At 38.8% G+C, this 18808-nt stretch overlaps 3 protein-coding genes across 6 annotated transcripts; 1 reads left to right on the top strand and 2 right to left on the bottom strand.

Annotated features, from left to right (window-relative positions):
• Positions 1-1182: 1182 nt before the first annotated feature.
• On the top strand, positions 1183-2169 carry LOC141911650 (uncharacterized). Its single transcript, XM_074802640.1, has one exon. The coding sequence runs from the start codon at positions 1183-1185 to the stop codon at positions 2167-2169; it is 987 nt and encodes a 328-aa protein (XP_074658741.1).
• Positions 2170-3246: 1077 nt separating this feature from the next.
• Positions 3247-8960, bottom strand: LOC141911719 (uncharacterized). 2 transcript variants are annotated; one of them, XM_074802735.1, is made up of 8 exons: positions 8866-8960; positions 7674-7736; positions 7175-7303; positions 6849-7010; positions 6455-6585; positions 5575-5640; positions 4770-4812; positions 3247-4688 (listed from the first exon to the last, which is right to left on the bottom strand). In XM_074802735.1, the coding sequence occupies exons 1-8, from the start codon at positions 8908-8910 to the stop codon at positions 3627-3629; spliced, it is 1701 nt and encodes a 566-aa protein (XP_074658836.1). In that variant the 5' UTR covers positions 8911-8960; the 3' UTR covers positions 3247-3626. The 2 variants fall into 2 exon arrangements, with proteins under 2 accessions (XP_074658836.1, XP_074658838.1); XM_074802737.1 differs by lacking the exon at positions 5575-5640.
• Positions 8961-9589: 629 nt separating this feature from the next.
• On the bottom strand, positions 9590-17907 carry LOC141911908 (protein disulfide-isomerase A4-like). 3 transcript variants are annotated; one of them, XM_074803005.1, is made up of 12 exons: positions 17776-17906; positions 17257-17307; positions 16010-16114; positions 14715-14859; positions 14447-14569; positions 14018-14239; positions 13498-13703; positions 13015-13170; positions 12726-12874; positions 12224-12380; positions 11630-11866; positions 9590-11196 (listed from the first exon to the last, which is right to left on the bottom strand). In XM_074803005.1, the coding sequence occupies exons 1-12, from the start codon at positions 17858-17860 to the stop codon at positions 10784-10786; spliced, it is 2049 nt and encodes a 682-aa protein (XP_074659106.1). In that variant the 5' UTR covers positions 17861-17906; the 3' UTR covers positions 9590-10783. The 3 variants fall into 3 exon arrangements, with proteins under 3 accessions (XP_074659106.1, XP_074659107.1, XP_074659108.1); XM_074803006.1 differs by lacking the exon at positions 16010-16114; XM_074803007.1 differs by lacking the exons at positions 16010-16114; positions 17257-17307 and having other exon boundaries at positions 17776-17907.
• Positions 17908-18808: the final 901 nt, after the last annotated feature.

Raw genomic sequence — 18808 nt, 5'->3', positions numbered from 1 at the left:
AGTCAGCCATCTATTGAATATTGAAAATAGTATTCATAAATTCCGGTAAAGTTCCAGTTTTCGAGGTTTATGAGAAGGCCTACATCATAATGTATTTAGTACAACATTTTTACCAAAGTTATAAAATAGAGATATTATATGAATAGATTTAAATCATCGGCGAAAAGCAAGGGTTTCCTCTAATTGTATTGTTGGTTGAATGTTAGCGGATAATCGCTGCATTCTGTTCGACAAGTTCATTCGATGAACCTCTTTCGGAGACTTTAGAAAACAAAATATGCCAGCGATGACAAAATCTTCAGGCTACGCTAAATGTTTAGTGCACCAAACTACAATTTGCACTTAGGTTACTTTGTTATAAAAAACCTATCGAGAGTTAATAACACGGGAGGCTAGAGAAATAATGGAACTGTAATAGCACTAATCTATAATCAATACCGTAATTACGGTAGCTCGTAGACAGTCACCCGCGTGGTATTGGCGCCAAAAATAACGGATTTCAAGACCGAGCATTATTTAAAGCGATTGATATGGATCTTGAAATGTCCAGGGGCGCTGTCGTCGCCGATATCACCTGCCTAATTGCTCTCAGCTCCCAGTTATTCTCGATCGAGTAACTGATTGATTTTCGCGTATGAAAATGTTTTGCTCTGATCGACGATTATTCACAGTTTCTGCGGGCAGACGGCAGAGACAAACTCGACGCTGACAACATCACGATTTTTCACGGATATCTCGTCATAAAATTCACCGATTTATTTTCGCTTCATTTTGCACCTATCAACTATAGATATATACATGTTTATAAACTCTATTGTTTGTCGTACGGTTTAATTTTTTTTATGTTGTTAAGTGTTAAATACGACCGTTTTGGGGGTGAATAACTCTCAGCTAGCGCAGTTTTAAATTTTGTGAATTTAATCAGCGATATCGACGCACGTACAGAAAAAAACTTATTTCTCAATTCTACGCTATCGAATACTTTTCGATTTAACTTTCGCTTCAATCATTCAATATCAGTAGAAAAGGCTGAATTATGTGTTGTTAATTGTGTTGACAGTAAACTGAGCTATGACCAAACGAAACCGCGACAATTCGACGTAAACTTCTCGTCTGCATTTTTTCCAACATCGAAACAACTTGACTGGTAGAAGCGGGATTGTGTTGGGATCAGGGTAAACGATGGTTGCTACGACGTACCGGTCAGTTAACTCGTCCACTAACCATCCCCCTCCCGACTACCAACACCTCGAATTCTGGTCAAACATGATCACGCTACGTTCTCGCAAGATTATCCCGCGCTGGGCGCAGTTCGTTTGCATATCGGTTTTCTCGGTGACTGTGGTTTTCGGGCTGGTCGGTAACGCCCTGTCGTTCGTCGTCATGCTGCGCACCTCGATGCGCAAACATTCATACAGTATCTACCTCTTATTTCTGGCCGTATCCGATACTAGCGCCCTCTGTGGCAGTATCATGATCACGACCAATCGTATATTTTTCGTAATTGGCGCCAGTGATTTCCCGACGCCAGTGATCACGTTCACCAGTCGTTTCGGTTGTAAATTCGTCGAGTATATCTTACACTCGTTTCTAACTCTCAGCGCTTCACTAATCGCCGTCATCAGCGTCGAAAGAACGATCATCGTAGTTTTCCCTTTTTTCGCTCGAACGATCAGTAAACGCGGCACGACGCTGATCGTCGCTAGCTCGTCAACGATCGTCATATTCGCGTCGACTTTTTACGTATTTCTCGGTGTCGAGTATTGGGCAGGTGGTGATGAATGTTATTTGAGTACGATCATTGATATCGGCTACCACTATCAGGTAGCCACTGTATTCTCTCTCTATCTTCCCGTTGCTACGGTAATCGTCTGCAATGTCGTCATCTACGTCGTGTTGCAAACTTCGAAAATGTCCGGAGACAAGGGCGGAAACACCCGAGTGACGAAAATGCTTTTTATCGTGACGTCGACATTTGTGTTGGTGAATCTGCCTTTATCGGTTATCACGTTCTGGATGGGACTATCGATCGGTCGCGTCACCCCGAAAATGACCCTGATTCACGAACTGGCTTTGCTTACAATGAATATTAATTTCTCGATAAATTTCTATCTTTATTTGATCGGTGCCGAATTCAGAAAGGCCGTCAAAGAACTTTGCCGTTGTTAAAAGTTTTCAGTTCATACAATCCGTTCTCGAGACCAACCCGGTTCAGATTGGTTGCAAAACTGAATGAACCGGAACCGAAATTATCAATAATGCACTTCGATTTGAACAAATAATTCTCTGAATTCGACCCCGCCGATACTATATCGGTTCTTCGTCGTCAAATGGCTCAAAAATGACGGCCCCGCAGTCCGAAAATCCTGCAATGCGCCCCGCCAGATTCACTAAGAAAATGAACCGAGTTTCTCCGGTAACTGAGTCAGCGCAGGTCCGATTATAGAGGCTAAAACCAAGACACTTCCATAAATGATGATCACAAGAAGAATCAAATTATTTTTCCATGTTAATTTATTCTTAAAATCCTCTTTACAACTAATTCTTTCTCCTCCTAAGCTCGACACATCAATAATTCAACATTTTACATTTTCAACCTACGTATAACAAAACATATAATAATAATTCATCCATTCCATTGATGATATTAAACTCAAACCAAAATTTAACAGAATTATAACAAGTATTTATTCCATGTAACTTTGACAAATAAGATGTTTGTCATCGATCTGTGCGATAATAAACTGATAATTCTGAGACAATTAAATAACACTATGTTGGCTCTATGTAAAACCCGAGCACCTGGTTAGTAGAAACGGATGATGAACCATGATATTAATCATTTAAAAGTGGCTAGAACTCCCAGGTGAACAAGGGGGTTGGGAATTATCCATCAACTCCATAGAACCCCTTGTTTTTGAAACTTTTTTAAATATTGTGGGCTGTACCTTGCAGGGAGGGAGGGGGATTGGGGGACAGTTGCTCAGACATTTTGGTTAGGGCTAGGGTTAGGCATTTTCTCAGACATTTTGGAAAGTGTCCTTTTTGTTTTTCCCCCAAGAACCTTAGTGTCTGATGTACCACAGGACTGGGTGATCACATTTATGCATATATTATTGTTATATTCTATAGAACTGCCCTTTATCGGGGTATCTCTCAGCTGCCCGCAATGTACGGCCCTGATAACAGTTTTGTAATAGCATCTGGCAATACAAGGGTTAAACATATACGTGAATCTAATACAAATCAAATACAAATCTAACATTTATTCAACAATCTTCTTCACAGATCAGAATGAGTATAAATCCATTCAGTTCGGTAAATAGCTCAACTGAATTAATTTCATTTAATAGAAGTATTCACCATCACTCCCACAATGGTTATTTGTTTGACAATCTGACAACTCAATTTAAATGTAATGAAAAGTTGGAAAGAAGTTTTACATAGTTTTGGCCCCAACAACTCTACACACAAAAAACCCTACATGAAACTAATCACGATTTGACATGATTGATTTCACTCTGACAGAAATCTGGATTAATCAGGTTTATTTTGGATACGAATTGCATTATTCAATCTGCTCTCTGATATATCCACCATCGTAGTGTGAAGTGTGGACGAGCAGTTTATGAGTCGCTGTTATTTCCTCCGTCCGCTTGTTGAGAATGTCGACGCCCGGTCGAGAAATCGTCGATTTTATCGACCGCCCATTCAGTCTGATACTTCTCTAAATACGACTCTAAATGACGTAATTTAGCCGGAAGCGTCATTCCCTTCTTCCAGCGTTCATCGACGACGTTCTTCGATACCGCGTCTGCTCCGACGCCGTGGTCGCTAGGTGACGCGATCCTCGGTTCGAGCATCAGATGATTTAATTGTTCGTCGTCGAGCACCGGTTGACTGCTGCAGACGGATTCCGAATCTGAGAATTCCGTGTCGTCGACGCTATCTCGCGGACTAGTCACCGATGAATCGTCTGGACTAGTCATCTGAGTGGCTGTGGTTCTAGTTAAATGCGAGCTCCAATCATCGGCCGACTGTACGGTGTCGCCACCGTGTGAGATTAATTTCACTCCGCCATCGCGTGTCGGAGTGTCCCCTCGATTTACACAATACGTGTTCGGCAAAGTTTTATAATCTTTCAAAACGTTTTTCCACTTTTTATCGTCGTAAAGAGAAATATATGAAACGGCGGCGCCGGATAAAACCATCGCTCGGTTCGAATCTAAATTACTCTCGCTCTTCGACGTTTTCATTAAACATCGTCGGTTTGTCTGATCCGGTAAATAGTGATACTCCTCGGTTTCCAGATCTAAATCTCGTTGATTGACGCGCAAGGTCGGATCGATGGTCAAGGTCGGGTCGACGACCCCAGTATTCAATGATAAACGTTTAGGTCGCGCGGAGATCTCTTCGTCGCTGCTCTCGGTCTGCGTCGATTCGCTCTGCATCGCGTTCGCTCGGTTCCGACTTGCCGGAGATCGCGGTGACTCGGACGCGGGTGGTGGCGCCGGCGCGTCGCATCCGACCCCGGAACTACGCTGCCCGAGTTCTCGACGTGTTTGACTCTCCGAGCGTTGACGGTGGATCTCGTCGCTGATCGACTCGAGTGTATGTAAAGCGCTTGCGTATGATTTTTTCGCCTTCGTTACTTGTGTTTCCAGTCGTTCAACGTTCTGTTTTTGTTGCTAAAAAGTTAAATTCAAAAATCTCACATAAAATTTGAACAAAAAATAAATATTTGATTTTGTTTCACAAATCAGACGTACCTCCATGATTTGGTTAAAGTTTGATTTCGCCTCGAAGTAAGGTCTGAAAAGATTGATGAAAAAAATGGATATCAATTGTATACAGGATCTGGTTTCACAGTTGTGAGTTTGACCTTTCCCCGGTTAATTCTACCGAGTCAACCACTGGGTCGGGGAAAGGTCAAAAAAGGGAAAAAAGTTTGAAACAATTTTACTGTCGACAAATTCTTCATACCCAACCTGATGCATCGATAATATCTGAGTGCAAAACATCAAACATAAAACAATACAAAGTGCTCGGTTGGAAGAACCAAATTTCAGCATAAAAAGCTTTATTTTTCAGATATCGTCCTCATCGCAATATTTCATAACCTAATTTGAAATTTTGGATTTCCAAAAACTGAATCTATTACAAAAACCCTAAGTCAGAAAATTCGAGTCTGAAGGAGGAAGTGAGAAAAAAATTCTAAAAGTTCAATCAACAAGAAAAAAATCTCGACCATCATATCTGCGTTTGTCTCGAGTGCTTCACGGACCAACAACAAAATTTACAAAAAAATGAATTGATAAAATTCAATCACTAAGTAGTTGCTTAATCCCTCATGCGATTGATGCGAATATAGATAAAACTGCTTAATCCGGATTATCATCTGACCTGTAGAATAGTCCCAGTTGAAATTTATTCATTTCCAATCTTCAACCTTTGTTAAGAGTCCAATAAACATCTAAACAGGAATTTCATAACGGATTAAGCAGGTTTGACTGAACCCACTGGATTAAACCGGTTCCAAGAGACCCGAATTAATCCCGATCATGGAATACTTACAATAGTTCTAATTGATGCCGATAGGTTAAATTACCTAACTGCAACAAGCTGCAGCGTATCGACAGGCTAAAAAATCCGTCGGCAGATAGCACGAAAATAATAAAATAAAAAGAGAAAAACAACATAAGCAAATCAAACGCACAAGGCACCAACGCGTTTACTAAGTATTTATTTCATTTCACTACGAGGTAGTTCTATACACCTCGACCAATACCCGCATATTAAACGATTTAAAATGTGCCACTTTCAAATCAATTTCACGTTCGGGGGTCATTCATTAAATATCAATTCTGTGTAGCAGATATGATGTTCCAGAGTTCATTTCTTCAAGAATCGTATTTGATGATACATATGGTGGCTACAGCCTAGAAGTAACTTAGTTCAGATTGAGATCTGATTAGTTCAGAATGCGGTCGATACTCGTCAAGGTCATGAGGAAACACGATACATTTCTTGGATAAACATAGAATCTAATCCACACCCGGCTAATGATTGGACATGCCTTGAAAACTAGGGTTAGATACACACAATCCTATCGCGTTCTCTAGTAAACCGGACATATAACGAGAGTTAGTTGGTTACTTCTAGTCCTTACTGTTTGTGTATTAATGTGAGTGTGAATTATTGAGTGTCGCTATTCTAATGTGCATCTGAATATGATGAATTAACGAAGTGAACAAACGTTTAACAATGAAAGGTGAATAGTGTTATCATATACATACAACCAAGTGAAGTGACTTTAATTTTGACCAGTTGAAAGACCTTGCCTATATTCTGAACCCCAGTATCCTAGTAATCCAGGCTTAGTAAAGTGCGAGTTAAGATGATCTAATCAAAGCAATGATCCACTTTATATTACTAACTAACACGACGAACGAACCTTGATTTTTGAATGGAGCGTTTTAACTCTTTGTGTAAGTGTTTCACATTCTGCTCAGCGTTATTAAAAAGTGTCGCCGTTCTCTGATGTTCCAGTTCGCTGTCTATGCGCTCAATTTCTGCTTCATTTACCTGAATATAGAATTGTAAGAAATAGTATTTTTTTCTGATTTCAGTAACAATAGGAGAACTGACAATGCTTGCTACTACAGTATAGGGGAGGATGTGTTCATTTCTATTTACTAAATGAAAACGCTACCATGACGACCTACAAGAGTTACAAGTACCTAGCAGTACTTTTCAGAGGCTGGTCTGATAATATTTGTGTTCAGGAAAACCTATAAATCAGTTGAAACAAGTGGGTGTGATTACCGTGTAAAATTCAACTGACTGACCTTCATAGTTGCGTGGTTTAACATTTCCTGCCAGGCCGGATCGAAGGGTTGTCCTTTACGAAGGAATCCTTGTTCGGCTAAATTAACCATCTCTTTAGCAGCAGTTTGCATACTACACGACCGTTCAAATCGAAGAGCTGCTTTCTGAGTTTCACTCTGAGCCTAAAAACCAATCAATATTCATATGTGCTAGGCGTACAGTAGAACTTACTTTATCCGCGTCTTTTGAGACCATTATTAAAACCCTGTATATACATTTATGCATAGATTGACTGTAAACATTCAGAATATTCAGATAGAAGGATTTGCTCCGCGAATGAACCTACCTCTTTAGCTTTGATGCGAGCCTCGTAATAAGGGCGAGCTTTATCGATACATGAACCCAGTTTGCTGGCGAGATTGTTTAGTTTCTGAGTCGCCTCAGTGAGAACTTGCCGAAAGCCGGAGCGCGCCTCCTACAAAATCATTCATAAACACCTTATATCATGAATTGTAACAGAGAAAAAAGATGTACGTTTCTTTAAATCCCCCTATGACATCATCGAATCATCTATTGAACTTCCAGAAAACTTGGCTGTTCCAATAGGCCTTAAATCTCGACATTTCTGATCACCTGGTAACAATAGCATTTAAATTCGCTACATCTAGCAATGAGTTGAGCCGATCTAATGATCAAATTATCCAGTTGATCTCGTGAAGAAAGATCCTTCCAGAAATTCGATTCGACAATTAGATGATTCAATATGGGAGAATTATATTGATTCAGCCATTGTTCCTCGACTGGTCAAATTTCAACCGATAAGCAAATATGATTTAAAAACTCACATCAAGTTCTAATTCAAGATGATTGATTTCTATTGAAGCATGATTCAGAACTTCCAACTCGTCCTGAAATGTAGAATAACAAGTCGTTTAAAAACAAACTATTGCAGCTGAAATATTAACACTTCAAAACTTATCATCTAGTCAGTAAATAAACCAGACTTCAGTTGCTGTTATACTGACTTGGTCGTCGACAGTGACTGACTCAGTTTTTTAGTCAGTCTTGTCAATAGTTAGTTACCTAATCGTTGGTGGTAAGCTTTTATAATCGGATGGGCTTATACCAACGTTAGGGATGACAAGGGCCAAAACACGGTTGAAAAAAGTAACACTTCAAAAATATACTTTCTATCCACTTCAGTCCACAATTAATGGCTTATTTCACAAACTTACACAGGTACCTTTCGAAATAATCCAATTTTATGCATGTTTCGAGTGATTAATCAACATTATTTTGAGAAATTAATTAATTTCTCCACAAATTTCGCCATTGGCCGCCATTTCTCTGTATTGCACATGTGGCATGATAAGACAAGGGGACCTACAAGGATTTATATAAAACTTCCAAGACGAAACGACAATTTTTATTTTTGATGGTTTTCCAACCTATATTTCAAATCTTCGTGTTTTCCTTAATTAATATTTAAATAATAAATTCTGGTAAAAGAAAAATGTGAATAAGTGTTGATTTCTTAATATTTTTCAATTTCGTCGTTTCGCTTTGTTAGTTTGTGCTGTTGTCCTGGCCTCAGTCCACAGGTGCCAGCACCTCCAGTAATTTTCAAAATGGCAGCTGTTCACTCTACGGAAATTTACTCTCACTTTACGGCCGATTTGCACATGGATTAAGATCGTCAGGTGAGGTGTTATAGGTATCAGACAAACTACGAATCTGTTGTGCGTCGATTACAACAAAAATTAGACGGATATCTTAAGAGACAATGAAATGCCAGGCAAATTACTCGTCAGTCAAATTGGCTGACGAAGATTTCATACAAAAATGACCTTCCCATTCCTGACTGTGGTTTGTGAAAATATCCGATTGTGAAACTAAACCACAGACAGGTTACTGACTATCTTGTCAAAGTCTTGTGTAGTCCGACGTCACTACGAATTTTTCCTTTTTGTGACGTCAAATAAATTCCCCACGCGTCAAAACTCTTTTCAAAGACTGACGAATTTTACATTCACTAACCTTCACTCTTGGGTCGAGTGTTTCCTCGTTTTCTTCCTCTTCCATTTCGATAAAAACGATGATAGATCGGCGACCACAAATTGATTCGCGAAATGCGATTTCAGTATTAGACACCGGCCGCGGAGGACACAGCGCCGTTATAGACAACGATGATGTACGACGCGGCGTACTGAAACGCCGTTATAGACATCACTGGATTACTCTAATGAAACGTTAATTTATGCGCGTTTTGGTTGATTTAGTTTTTTCGTCCTTATCTGCTTATGAGATATACATTTTTCAAATAGCTAAATTTTGTCAAATCACTTCCGGGGTCCTCGTGTGACTTTTAATTATGGAAGGGGGACGGTCACTGCTATCCTCATCTAATTTCAATTAGGAAAAACAGAGGTCGAGTCAAAATTGCCCAAACTGTCCCACTGGAACACACATGGTAAATGAAATTTCGAGGTATTGAATTCAAAGAAAAAATATCAATGAGATGGCCACAAAAAGCACTGATTGACTGGTCTCCAAAAGTTAACTCCTTTCTAGAGATGTTCTGATTTTAACAGTTTACATCTACCTGCCTTTAGCGAATGATCAATTGTCGCCTTTTACAATGTAATTCCTAAGTACTGGGTACAAATGATGAATTCGTTGAAATGAATTTTGACACACAGGACATATCCAAACTACCGGCAAGCAGACAGAAGCACGAATGAAAAAGATTGAAGTCTTAATCTATAATAAAAAGAAACAGATTTTTATTTCAAGTCAGACTTTTTAAAGAGTTACATAGAGCTTACGTACAAACAAATACGCACATCAAGTATGTATCATTTTCTTTTGAAAAATATTATATATTATATAAAAGACCCCCGAAACATTGATATGATTCGATTAGGAAAGAAGGAAACCCAAAACCGTTAATTTTCGATGTCTAAGCACTCGGTCCCGTACGGAACCGTAAACAGATGATTAGTAGCACAGAATAGAAGTACATTTCTTTCAAAGTCTTTGAAGCAGTTCTGGTTCTGGATGCCCAATTTTGCGAGAAGGAATTCTAAGATGAATGAATTCTTACACATTACTGGTACTTTTAGTTTTCTTGGATAAGATTAAATTCTAACTAATCTTTTCTGAGAAACCTGCCCAGTTTTTTGTGACAACAAAAGAAATAGTGGCCAAATGAAGTGGCTACCAAAGTGGCCAAATACCTACACTCAGTTCTAAAACACTGTGATCATGATATAGTTATATAGACCACGCTTGGAGCCTCAACTCAAACGTCATTCTGCCCAATTATACGTGTGACCTTTCATAAATTCTTCTTCAATAATCATCATCAATAAATTGTCACATTGGATTCGGCTCCATTCTTGTTTGTAACGGCAGATGTAAAATCACAGTTTGTTGTCAAGATGATTATGATTCATGAATGTTAAAGTACGGATACAGAAAACAATTATTTCTTTGAAATATGGAATTATTATTTTCTTAGTTTATGACCTGGTTTCAAATGAAGCTCAAAAATCAGTTTAATGATTTGCTAGATAACTAGATATAAACGAAAAAAGAATTAGATCGCCTAATACAAAGTTATGCCTGTTTTAAGCTTTACTTTAGTCATGAGACTGGGCTAGGTTTAATGAAGGGATTAACCGCTTATATCAAACTGAATAAACAGTGGATTTATCCTTTGAAATCAACTCCAGGCTAAGCTGCCTTTTAAAGACGTATCTAGCAAATCATTAAACCCATCTTTTGTAAGATTCTTTGCAAGTTTCTGCAATAGACCTCACTTAATCCGGATTGTTGCGACCAATATAAAATCCATAAGAAATCTTGATTTAACGGAATAGTTCATTCATACACGGGGTGCATAGATTGAGTGAGGTTTACTGAATTCCTCGATCTATAAAAACGTGAAGAATGTCTACAATTCATCTTTTGACTTCTTAAACGAAGCAGTCGCGTGTTTTTTCATGAATTCTACGAGATCGTCCGAGTCGCGGTTTCCCTCGTATTTCACCGGTTTTGTTTCAGCGGCCGGCACGAAATAAATCGTCGGGAATCCGGTGACCTCAAATTCGGACGGCGCGTCGTTTGCGGTGCCGTCTATTTTCGCGAGCACGAGATTTGGCTCGGAGCCGGATAGCTTTTTCGCGAGTTTTTTATATGTCGGTTCGAAACTCTTACAATGTCCGCACCACGGAGCGTAGAACTCGACCAGTACGTCCTTCGATTGATCGAGGACGATCTTATTGAAAGATTTACCGACGATCGTAACGACCGGACCCGTCTGCTTCTTCGGAATCGGCTGCGATTTCACAATCGCTTTTAATTTTCCTATAAAAAAAAACACAAAAATTTGAATTTTTTCCCCAAAATTTTGAATGAAAATCATTCACTCAAACGATTAAAAGGATGGAGATGACTTTGAAATATAGCTTAACAGATCCGCCCAGAATCCCCTGATGACAGAATTATGTCGATCTAAAGACCCTTCCAGAAAAGATGGCTGCCTCAGTCCATTTAAATTATGACATGCTATGAGACCCCATTTTGAAAAGATAGCTACTATTTTAGATCCATGTCCACCGATGAATCAAAACTCTATAAGCCATGGCAAAAATTTTGACCACTATCAGGTATAAATGTCTCCAGTTATACAACTTAGAACATATCCTTGACTTAGGAACATGGTCTTCTAAAATTCCACCAGTCTAAATTTTAATTGCGGCATCAACCTCAACTTTTTTTACTTTAACTAAAACAATACCTTTCTGAAAGTCAGTAAGGAATTCTCGTATATGATCAGAGTCGTATTCTTCCATCGGTTCCATCGGGAATTTCTTATCCTTATTCCCCAAACAGCCGACGTTTAACTCCTCGCCACTCTCGTCCAGTTTGAGATCTTTGAACAATTTTGACTGGCCATCTTCATCGGCAATGGCGAAGGTGATTTTCGGGTAATCCTTGGCGATGTCGGCAAACTTTTTTCTCCACATTTGAGTGGCTGGAAAAAGAAGAGTTATTTTATTAAAGAATTATATACCCCGGTATAGCAGATAGCCAGAGATCCTAAACACCTTATGAAATTAACTTCCATTTTCAAGTATTAAGCTACGTAAGAGAACTGAAAGTGGCAAATATTCGCACGCGACTGACTCGAGTGTCTAAAATTCTCTTGATTGTCTTTAAATTGAGAATAGAATGCGATTGAATTCAGCTTTAAACCAGACGCGTCAATACGAGACGTTATATCTACGCTGTACCGGTTTGCCTACGAGACCGCCAGCCTTTCGATATTCAAACTTTCTAGCGATCTCAACCCATTGATGATGTCTATGAAGTAACCCATACTAACACTTACCATCTCTATGAGAGAAACTGAAATCAACCGTGTAAAACAAGAGGCACAGCGGTCGAGACATGTAGCGTTTCTCCATATTCTGATCGGTTAGTTGACCGATGAGCGGAGTCTGATGATCACGGATAAATTTCACGATATCGTCCATCGTGACATCAGCCTGAAACAGAAACGGTCTACAGTGGTAAGTGAGGATCAACCAGTGAGGTTTAGTTAGTCGATCTTTACTGCTCAATTTATTTTATATTCTAAGGCTAAAAGTCTAACTGTGGCTCGCGTAGGAATAATTCCATTAGTACGTACGCAAAAAATGATAAAACCCTCTCCCTACCACACATTACAGCCCCACACCCCACGACCCCCCTCTTGTTGTTTCTTGCCTGGAACATCGGAATTTACTTGTAGAAATACTCTATATATATCCATTATCAACGTAACCTTAATGTCTCCAGGTGAAAAGTCAAGTTTTGAACTCGTAACTAATGCGGAGCTGTAGTAAGATTACCTTATTTAAAACGTATTGAGTTTTTTCATGTTTAGTATGGAATCTATTTGCCGGAATGACAGCGATTGAACCCGGTTTAACATTAAACGTAGCCCTTACTGCTGCGGAGAATGTGTGCAAACAAATAACGTCATCCCTCAAAGTATTGGCTGAAAATTTAAAAACAATTTCTAAATACCCGATACTGGAAAAACTGACTGAAAATATAGCATTTGATTGATATTTAACAAAATTATACTGTACATCGGAACTTGAAGAGTTATAGAGGCAGTGTGGACACTGTATGTACCTGCATTTTGAAAGATTTCGTATAAAGTTGATGATTTTTCCTCGAAGAATCCAATGACCAAAATGTCGTCTTCCGGTGATTTAGATTTGATCTCTTTCACGCTAGTCACCTCCAATGAGGCGTCTCCAACCTGTTTCTTCATGTAGTCGTAAATACCTGAAATTACAAACAATATCGTGAATTTTCCATCGGTAACGGTGAAGAGAACAGAGGTGGGCAAAGTGTTCAGAGGACATTCAGTGGAGAGGGAGTCAGATAAGACCCGGGGCCAGTTGCACAGTCGTGACTTAAGTCCAAGAGTGGTCTTAAATCTTGAGACTGGTCTTATGTTGTTAGATTGCCTATAGAACTTAGTTGGTCTTAGACTGGTCTTAAGTCTAAGCCATGACTATGCAACCGGCCCCTGGAGTTATCTGGATCCAGTTACACAGATTGTACAAACAATTGAATGTGCAGGCAGCAGATTACCGGTATTTAACTTACCGTATTCATCGCGCTCTCCTTTATAATCGAAAGGTTTACCCTTTCGGAATACTTTTAACGTCGGGTAACCGGAAACTCCGTATTCGCTACCTATCTCGGACTCGCTCGACGCGTCCAGTTTAGCCAGCGGAATCGGAGGGTCGTTCGTTTTCAGTTTCTGTGCAGCTTTTTCATAAACAGGAGCGAGTCGTTTACAATGACCGCACCTAGAATAACCAGAAACTAAATATCATGAATCACAAAAACATCCTACATCGACACTGAAACTAAATAGACCCTTAGCCCCATTTAAGAAAGGGATTTCAGATATTCTAGTCTCCTATTGAATATTTCATAGACTGAAGCCGAACGAAACAAAGTTTCCGCGATGACATCCAAAGTCACCGGATGTCTTAATTCGGATATTCTCAGAGCTGACCATAATTCTAACCCTAACCCTAACCCTTATTGATACAAGAGTGAAAACATGACTATTATATGATGTGTTGAAGTGAATTGAACTGATGACAGTGCTACTCACCAAGGAGCATAGAATTCCACTAACGATAGTTCGTTGTTATTGATGAAATCTTTAAATGTTTCTTTAGTCAATTCAACGACTGCATCAGGAGGAGGTTTCCAGTTCGGATCGGCGCGTTCTTTCATGTATTTTACGATGCCATCTTTATCTCGAGGTCCGTCGTAATCCAACCATTTGCCGTCCTTGTATAATTTCAATGTCGGGTAACCACTGACCTCGAACCTGTTTACAAATCATAAAGTTTAGGTTTGAACATATTCGTTGATCCCGAACAAATTTCAGGGAAAGGATAAAGTCCGAAGTCGAATGAATTCAAACTCGGATGTTCCCAAAGTATATTGAGCGAGAAGAGTCGAGATTTCTTCGCGAATATCTAAAAAAAAAAAAACAAATCTCGTTTGAAGAAAGATTTGAATGATCTATACTTACTTCGATGCCAGTTCAGAGTGAACCGTAGCATCAACCATTCCTAGACGAACGGGTGGATCATTTTTCTTCAATTCTTCAGCGGCTTTCGCGTATTCCGGCTTCAAAGACTTACAGTGACCACACCTAGAAACAAAAATAAAGACCTATCAGACAACCACGATCTCACCCTGGATCTGGTTAATCTGCGCGGTAAGGAGCTTTCTATTAACACCATCTTCATCCGACCGAATTGTTACAGGGGGGAAAATTGAGGGAATAAAATACCTACCACGGAGCATAAAATTCAACGAGAAGTATTTTGTTTTTGGCGACAACTTCGTCGAAATTATCTTTTGTCAGAACGATGACATCATCTTCCTCTAACACCTCAGCTGGTTCATGGTCATAGTTTACGTCATCTTCCTTTGCTTCCTCTGCCACAGAAAAGAAAAACACATTTTTCTGCGATTAGTCTCAAATTCTGCCTAGGGAGAATTAATGAAATCAATCTAAGTGATTTTTCATAGTAGGATTAAATCGACCTCACATCGAATGTGCCTTTTCTAACTCTGATTTAGCACAAACTGTTGGAACTGCAGCTTATGTCAATCGGCTTAAATGATTACACTGTCAGTAGATGAGCACATCTACAATTCATAAATATGTACTTAATGGCTTTTAGAAAATAGATTCTATACAAGCCATTTACAATCTTTGATATCCAGGTGTACATTGTGTGCGTAAAGGAGTCTCTCGTTAACAATCCATTGAAGTTGACTTCGATCAACCAATCAGTTGATGCCAGCTTTAACCAACGACACACGAGTCCCAGATGTTGGCATTCATATTTTACTCTAGCGATGATCTATAAACTCTCAGTCTGCGGTTTACGATACAATCATATTATAATTATTGACAAGAATCGATGAATATATTCGAGTCAATTGATATCACCTGTAACTTATATCAAAAATGATGACGTGGTTTTATAACTAACATCCACGGACTGAATTTACATAGTTCTAGTAGTTAATTGAAGACTGGAACCTCGTCAAAACAAAGACATTTTTGAAGGTCTTTTATGAAATGTTTTAGTGATTCTTATCTTTTCTGAGTTCTTTTTATTTTGCTCTAATACGTCAATTTTTTTCTAAATAAGAATAAAATACCTTCTCAGACTATTTTCAAAGAATTTCTTGTAAGTTCAACATTTTTCCTTCGTGATTCTTTAACGAATGATGAAATTATTCCATCTATGCTCCGGCAAATTATATCACGTATAGCAAAAAGTATCATAAAAGATATTCTTTAGGAATTCATGGTGTTCATTAGCAAAAATAAGAAGCAGTTGACCATTTGACCATTAAAACCACATTTTCCATTGATAAGCCAATAGGATTGAAAATGCAAATTTGAAAAAAAAAACAACCAACAATGCAGAACGTGAAAAAGAGAATCTTAGAATTATTTCTGAAAAAAGCCTTATACCAATAAAAAACTTCTCGGCTGGTCCTTAGAGCGTTTGGCAGAAGAGGCAGCATTTGGTTGAAGCAGGATTTTTTACGCGATTTAAAAAATCGTCACCTCGTTGGTTTTTGTGTTGTTTGTCATCGGCTCGTTGAGTGTCGGTCGGTTTCAAGCGAGCATCTTTCATGATCATATCGCTTAAATCCATCGCTACTTTTTGCGCTAACGCACAAAAAATCAAAAATAATCGATAAATGAACAGCTACAAAAATTTCTACGTTACTACGTTATTTTTGATAGAAACGTATTGAAAACCCTTTTACCGCGTCAACTTCGCGTCAACCTAGCTATCAGTTGTAAATTCACTCATCTTTTACTCCCTTAACTATCTAAAATCTCTATAGATGGCAGCACCTGCCAAACATTAATATACAATCACAATCATCAGCAGTGAAAGGATCGGGAAAAGGATTAAAAAAATTGATTTTAAGCACCTGAGTTTTGAGCGCCACCTGTTAATAAAACATGTAAACTCACCTCGATTAGAAATTACTACTAAATAGAATTCTACCTAAACTGAGTCAGTTTAATTCTATTTCAAATGAATCGGATATTTTGACATTCGACTCAACTTCAGATGTAACCATCATAAAGCATTTAAGTTCTACATGAATTAAATATTTACTTACTTCTAATTGAATACATAAAATATACTACTGAGAAATATTCCCACTTTCCGACGTATCAAATCATACCCTAGGCCTACAGATAATAACTAACTAAAACACCCTAAAATGCCACAACTATGAGAGTATGATCTACATGAATAATGTTTTGAACCTGGATTATTTGTGGCCATGAAAACAGCAGGTCCGTCTCCTTTGTATTCGTGCATCCTTTTTTCCAGAACTTTTCTTATTTTCTCTTCTGCATTTCAACAAAATCAATATTTCAATCAAAATGTGGCTTCGTTAAATCACAAAACTATTTACCGATAAAATGATATTATAGAAATAAATAAAGCAAAACCGAATTTCCCGGCAACATGCGATGAAACAATGGAGGTAAGGAGTTTATAAATCTAGTGTTTCCACTCGGAAGCACGGTTCAAGCATTACTGATCTCTAACTGTGACTAGACTGTAACAGCGCAAGGTCATATTTATTTCCTGGTTACCAATTTACATAATACGCTTATTTAAATCAGAAGTTTGAAAATCCACTCGGTTTAATTAACCCTACCGATATGCGAAAGAGAGGGAAGATTGACTAGTTCTACACTAAACATTTAGAATACTTAAAAATGAAATAAAGCGTCTGGAAATTGTTTCAACTCGGGATTTTAACTTCAAACAATCAACTTACCATTGAATTCAGGGTCATTTACATTGATTCTGATCGGTTCTACCATAGGTACTAAACATAACAATAAAATCAAAGTTTGTCGAGTAGGCATTTTAAATTTTTTTCAAGGAAACAATCTAGGCTGATGGGTTCGTTGAATAACCACAATAATAGAATATGTTATGAACTACAAATTTGCGATCGATGGTGGTAACAAAATATGCTTACTGCTAGATAGAGGCAGGCCCTGGAATTCTTCAGACAAAAACATTTTTGGACATGGAAGTCTTTCTGTTTGAAGGCGCACAAGAAGATGTCAGACCTTAATGTCAACTTCAAGGCTCCAATCATTTTAATTGATTTCATTATTAGTCGAAAATTCACCAAAAACCCTAAAAGATTCTGGGGTACATGGTTGATGGTGCGTAGGCCTAACGAAATCACCAAAAAGAGGAAAACAAATTCAATTTTTTTATTGGAACAAAAAAGCTTTTTTCAGCGTCTCCGTGGAACAAATAATTACTGAGCCACTATTTTTACCTTGTGCCTGGCCGTTTACAGCCGCTATCCATCCTATCACCATTAAACAGCCGAAACACAGCCAAAATCTAGTGGAAACCGTCATTATGAGAAGTTTTTCGCCACTTTCTGTGAACCCGGAAATGAAAGTAACGCCGACAGTGAAATTTCAATCGATGTCCGCGCTGCAAATAGATCTCAATTTCCTTCGCTTGAATTCTGTAAGAAATACTTATTCGAAACTAACAAAACGTTTCTTAACTCAGAGATTCTATTCCCTGGGAAGATATAAGAATTATCGCCGGTTAGGGTTTAAATCAAGCGTATCGATTCGAATAACTCTCGATTCGACCAATAAGCGCTTGCCATGTTCGCTGAAAGCGTCTGCACGAGAGAACTATTTCCCTGTACGTCAGGCCAACACTAGGGTTTCTGTGTTTATTAAACAGGCCAACGCTAGGGTTTCGGCGTTTATTAAGGGGCCAACGCTAGGGTTTCTGCGTTTATTAAACAGGCCAACACTAGGGTTACTGCGTTTATTCACCAGGCCAACACTAGGGTTTCTGCGTTTATTCACCCAGGCCAACGCTAGGGTTTCTGAGTTTATTAAACAGGCCAACACTAGGGTTACTGCGTTTATTCACCAGGCCAACACTAGGGTTCCTGCGTTTATTAAACAGGCCAACACTAGGGTTACTGCGTTTATTCACAGGCCAACACTAGGGTTTCTGCGTTTATTCACCCAGGCCAACACTAGGGTTTCTGCGTTTATTCACCCAGGCCAACACTAGGGTTTCTGCGTTTATTCACCCAGGCCAACGCTAGGGTTTCTGAGTTTATTCACCAGGCCAACGCTAGGATTTCTGAGTTTATTAAACAGGCCAACAATAGGGTTTCTACGTTTATTAAACAGGCCAACAATAGGGTTTCTACGTTTAATTAGCAGGCCAACACATGGATCCAACACTAGATGTTGTTGGTTGCATTTACTCGGATTTTCTTGCACTGGATTTTTCTTGCACTGGCAGCACTAAAATCCGGACTACAACATCTT

Source organism: Tubulanus polymorphus, chromosome 10 (genome assembly GCF_964204645.1).
Source record: "Tubulanus polymorphus chromosome 10, tnTubPoly1.2, whole genome shotgun sequence".
Taxonomy (NCBI): domain Eukaryota; kingdom Metazoa; phylum Nemertea; class Palaeonemertea; order Tubulaniformes; family Tubulanidae; genus Tubulanus; species Tubulanus polymorphus.
Note: the sequence above shows the minus strand (reverse complement) of the source record. Positions and strands in the feature narration are given on the sequence as shown.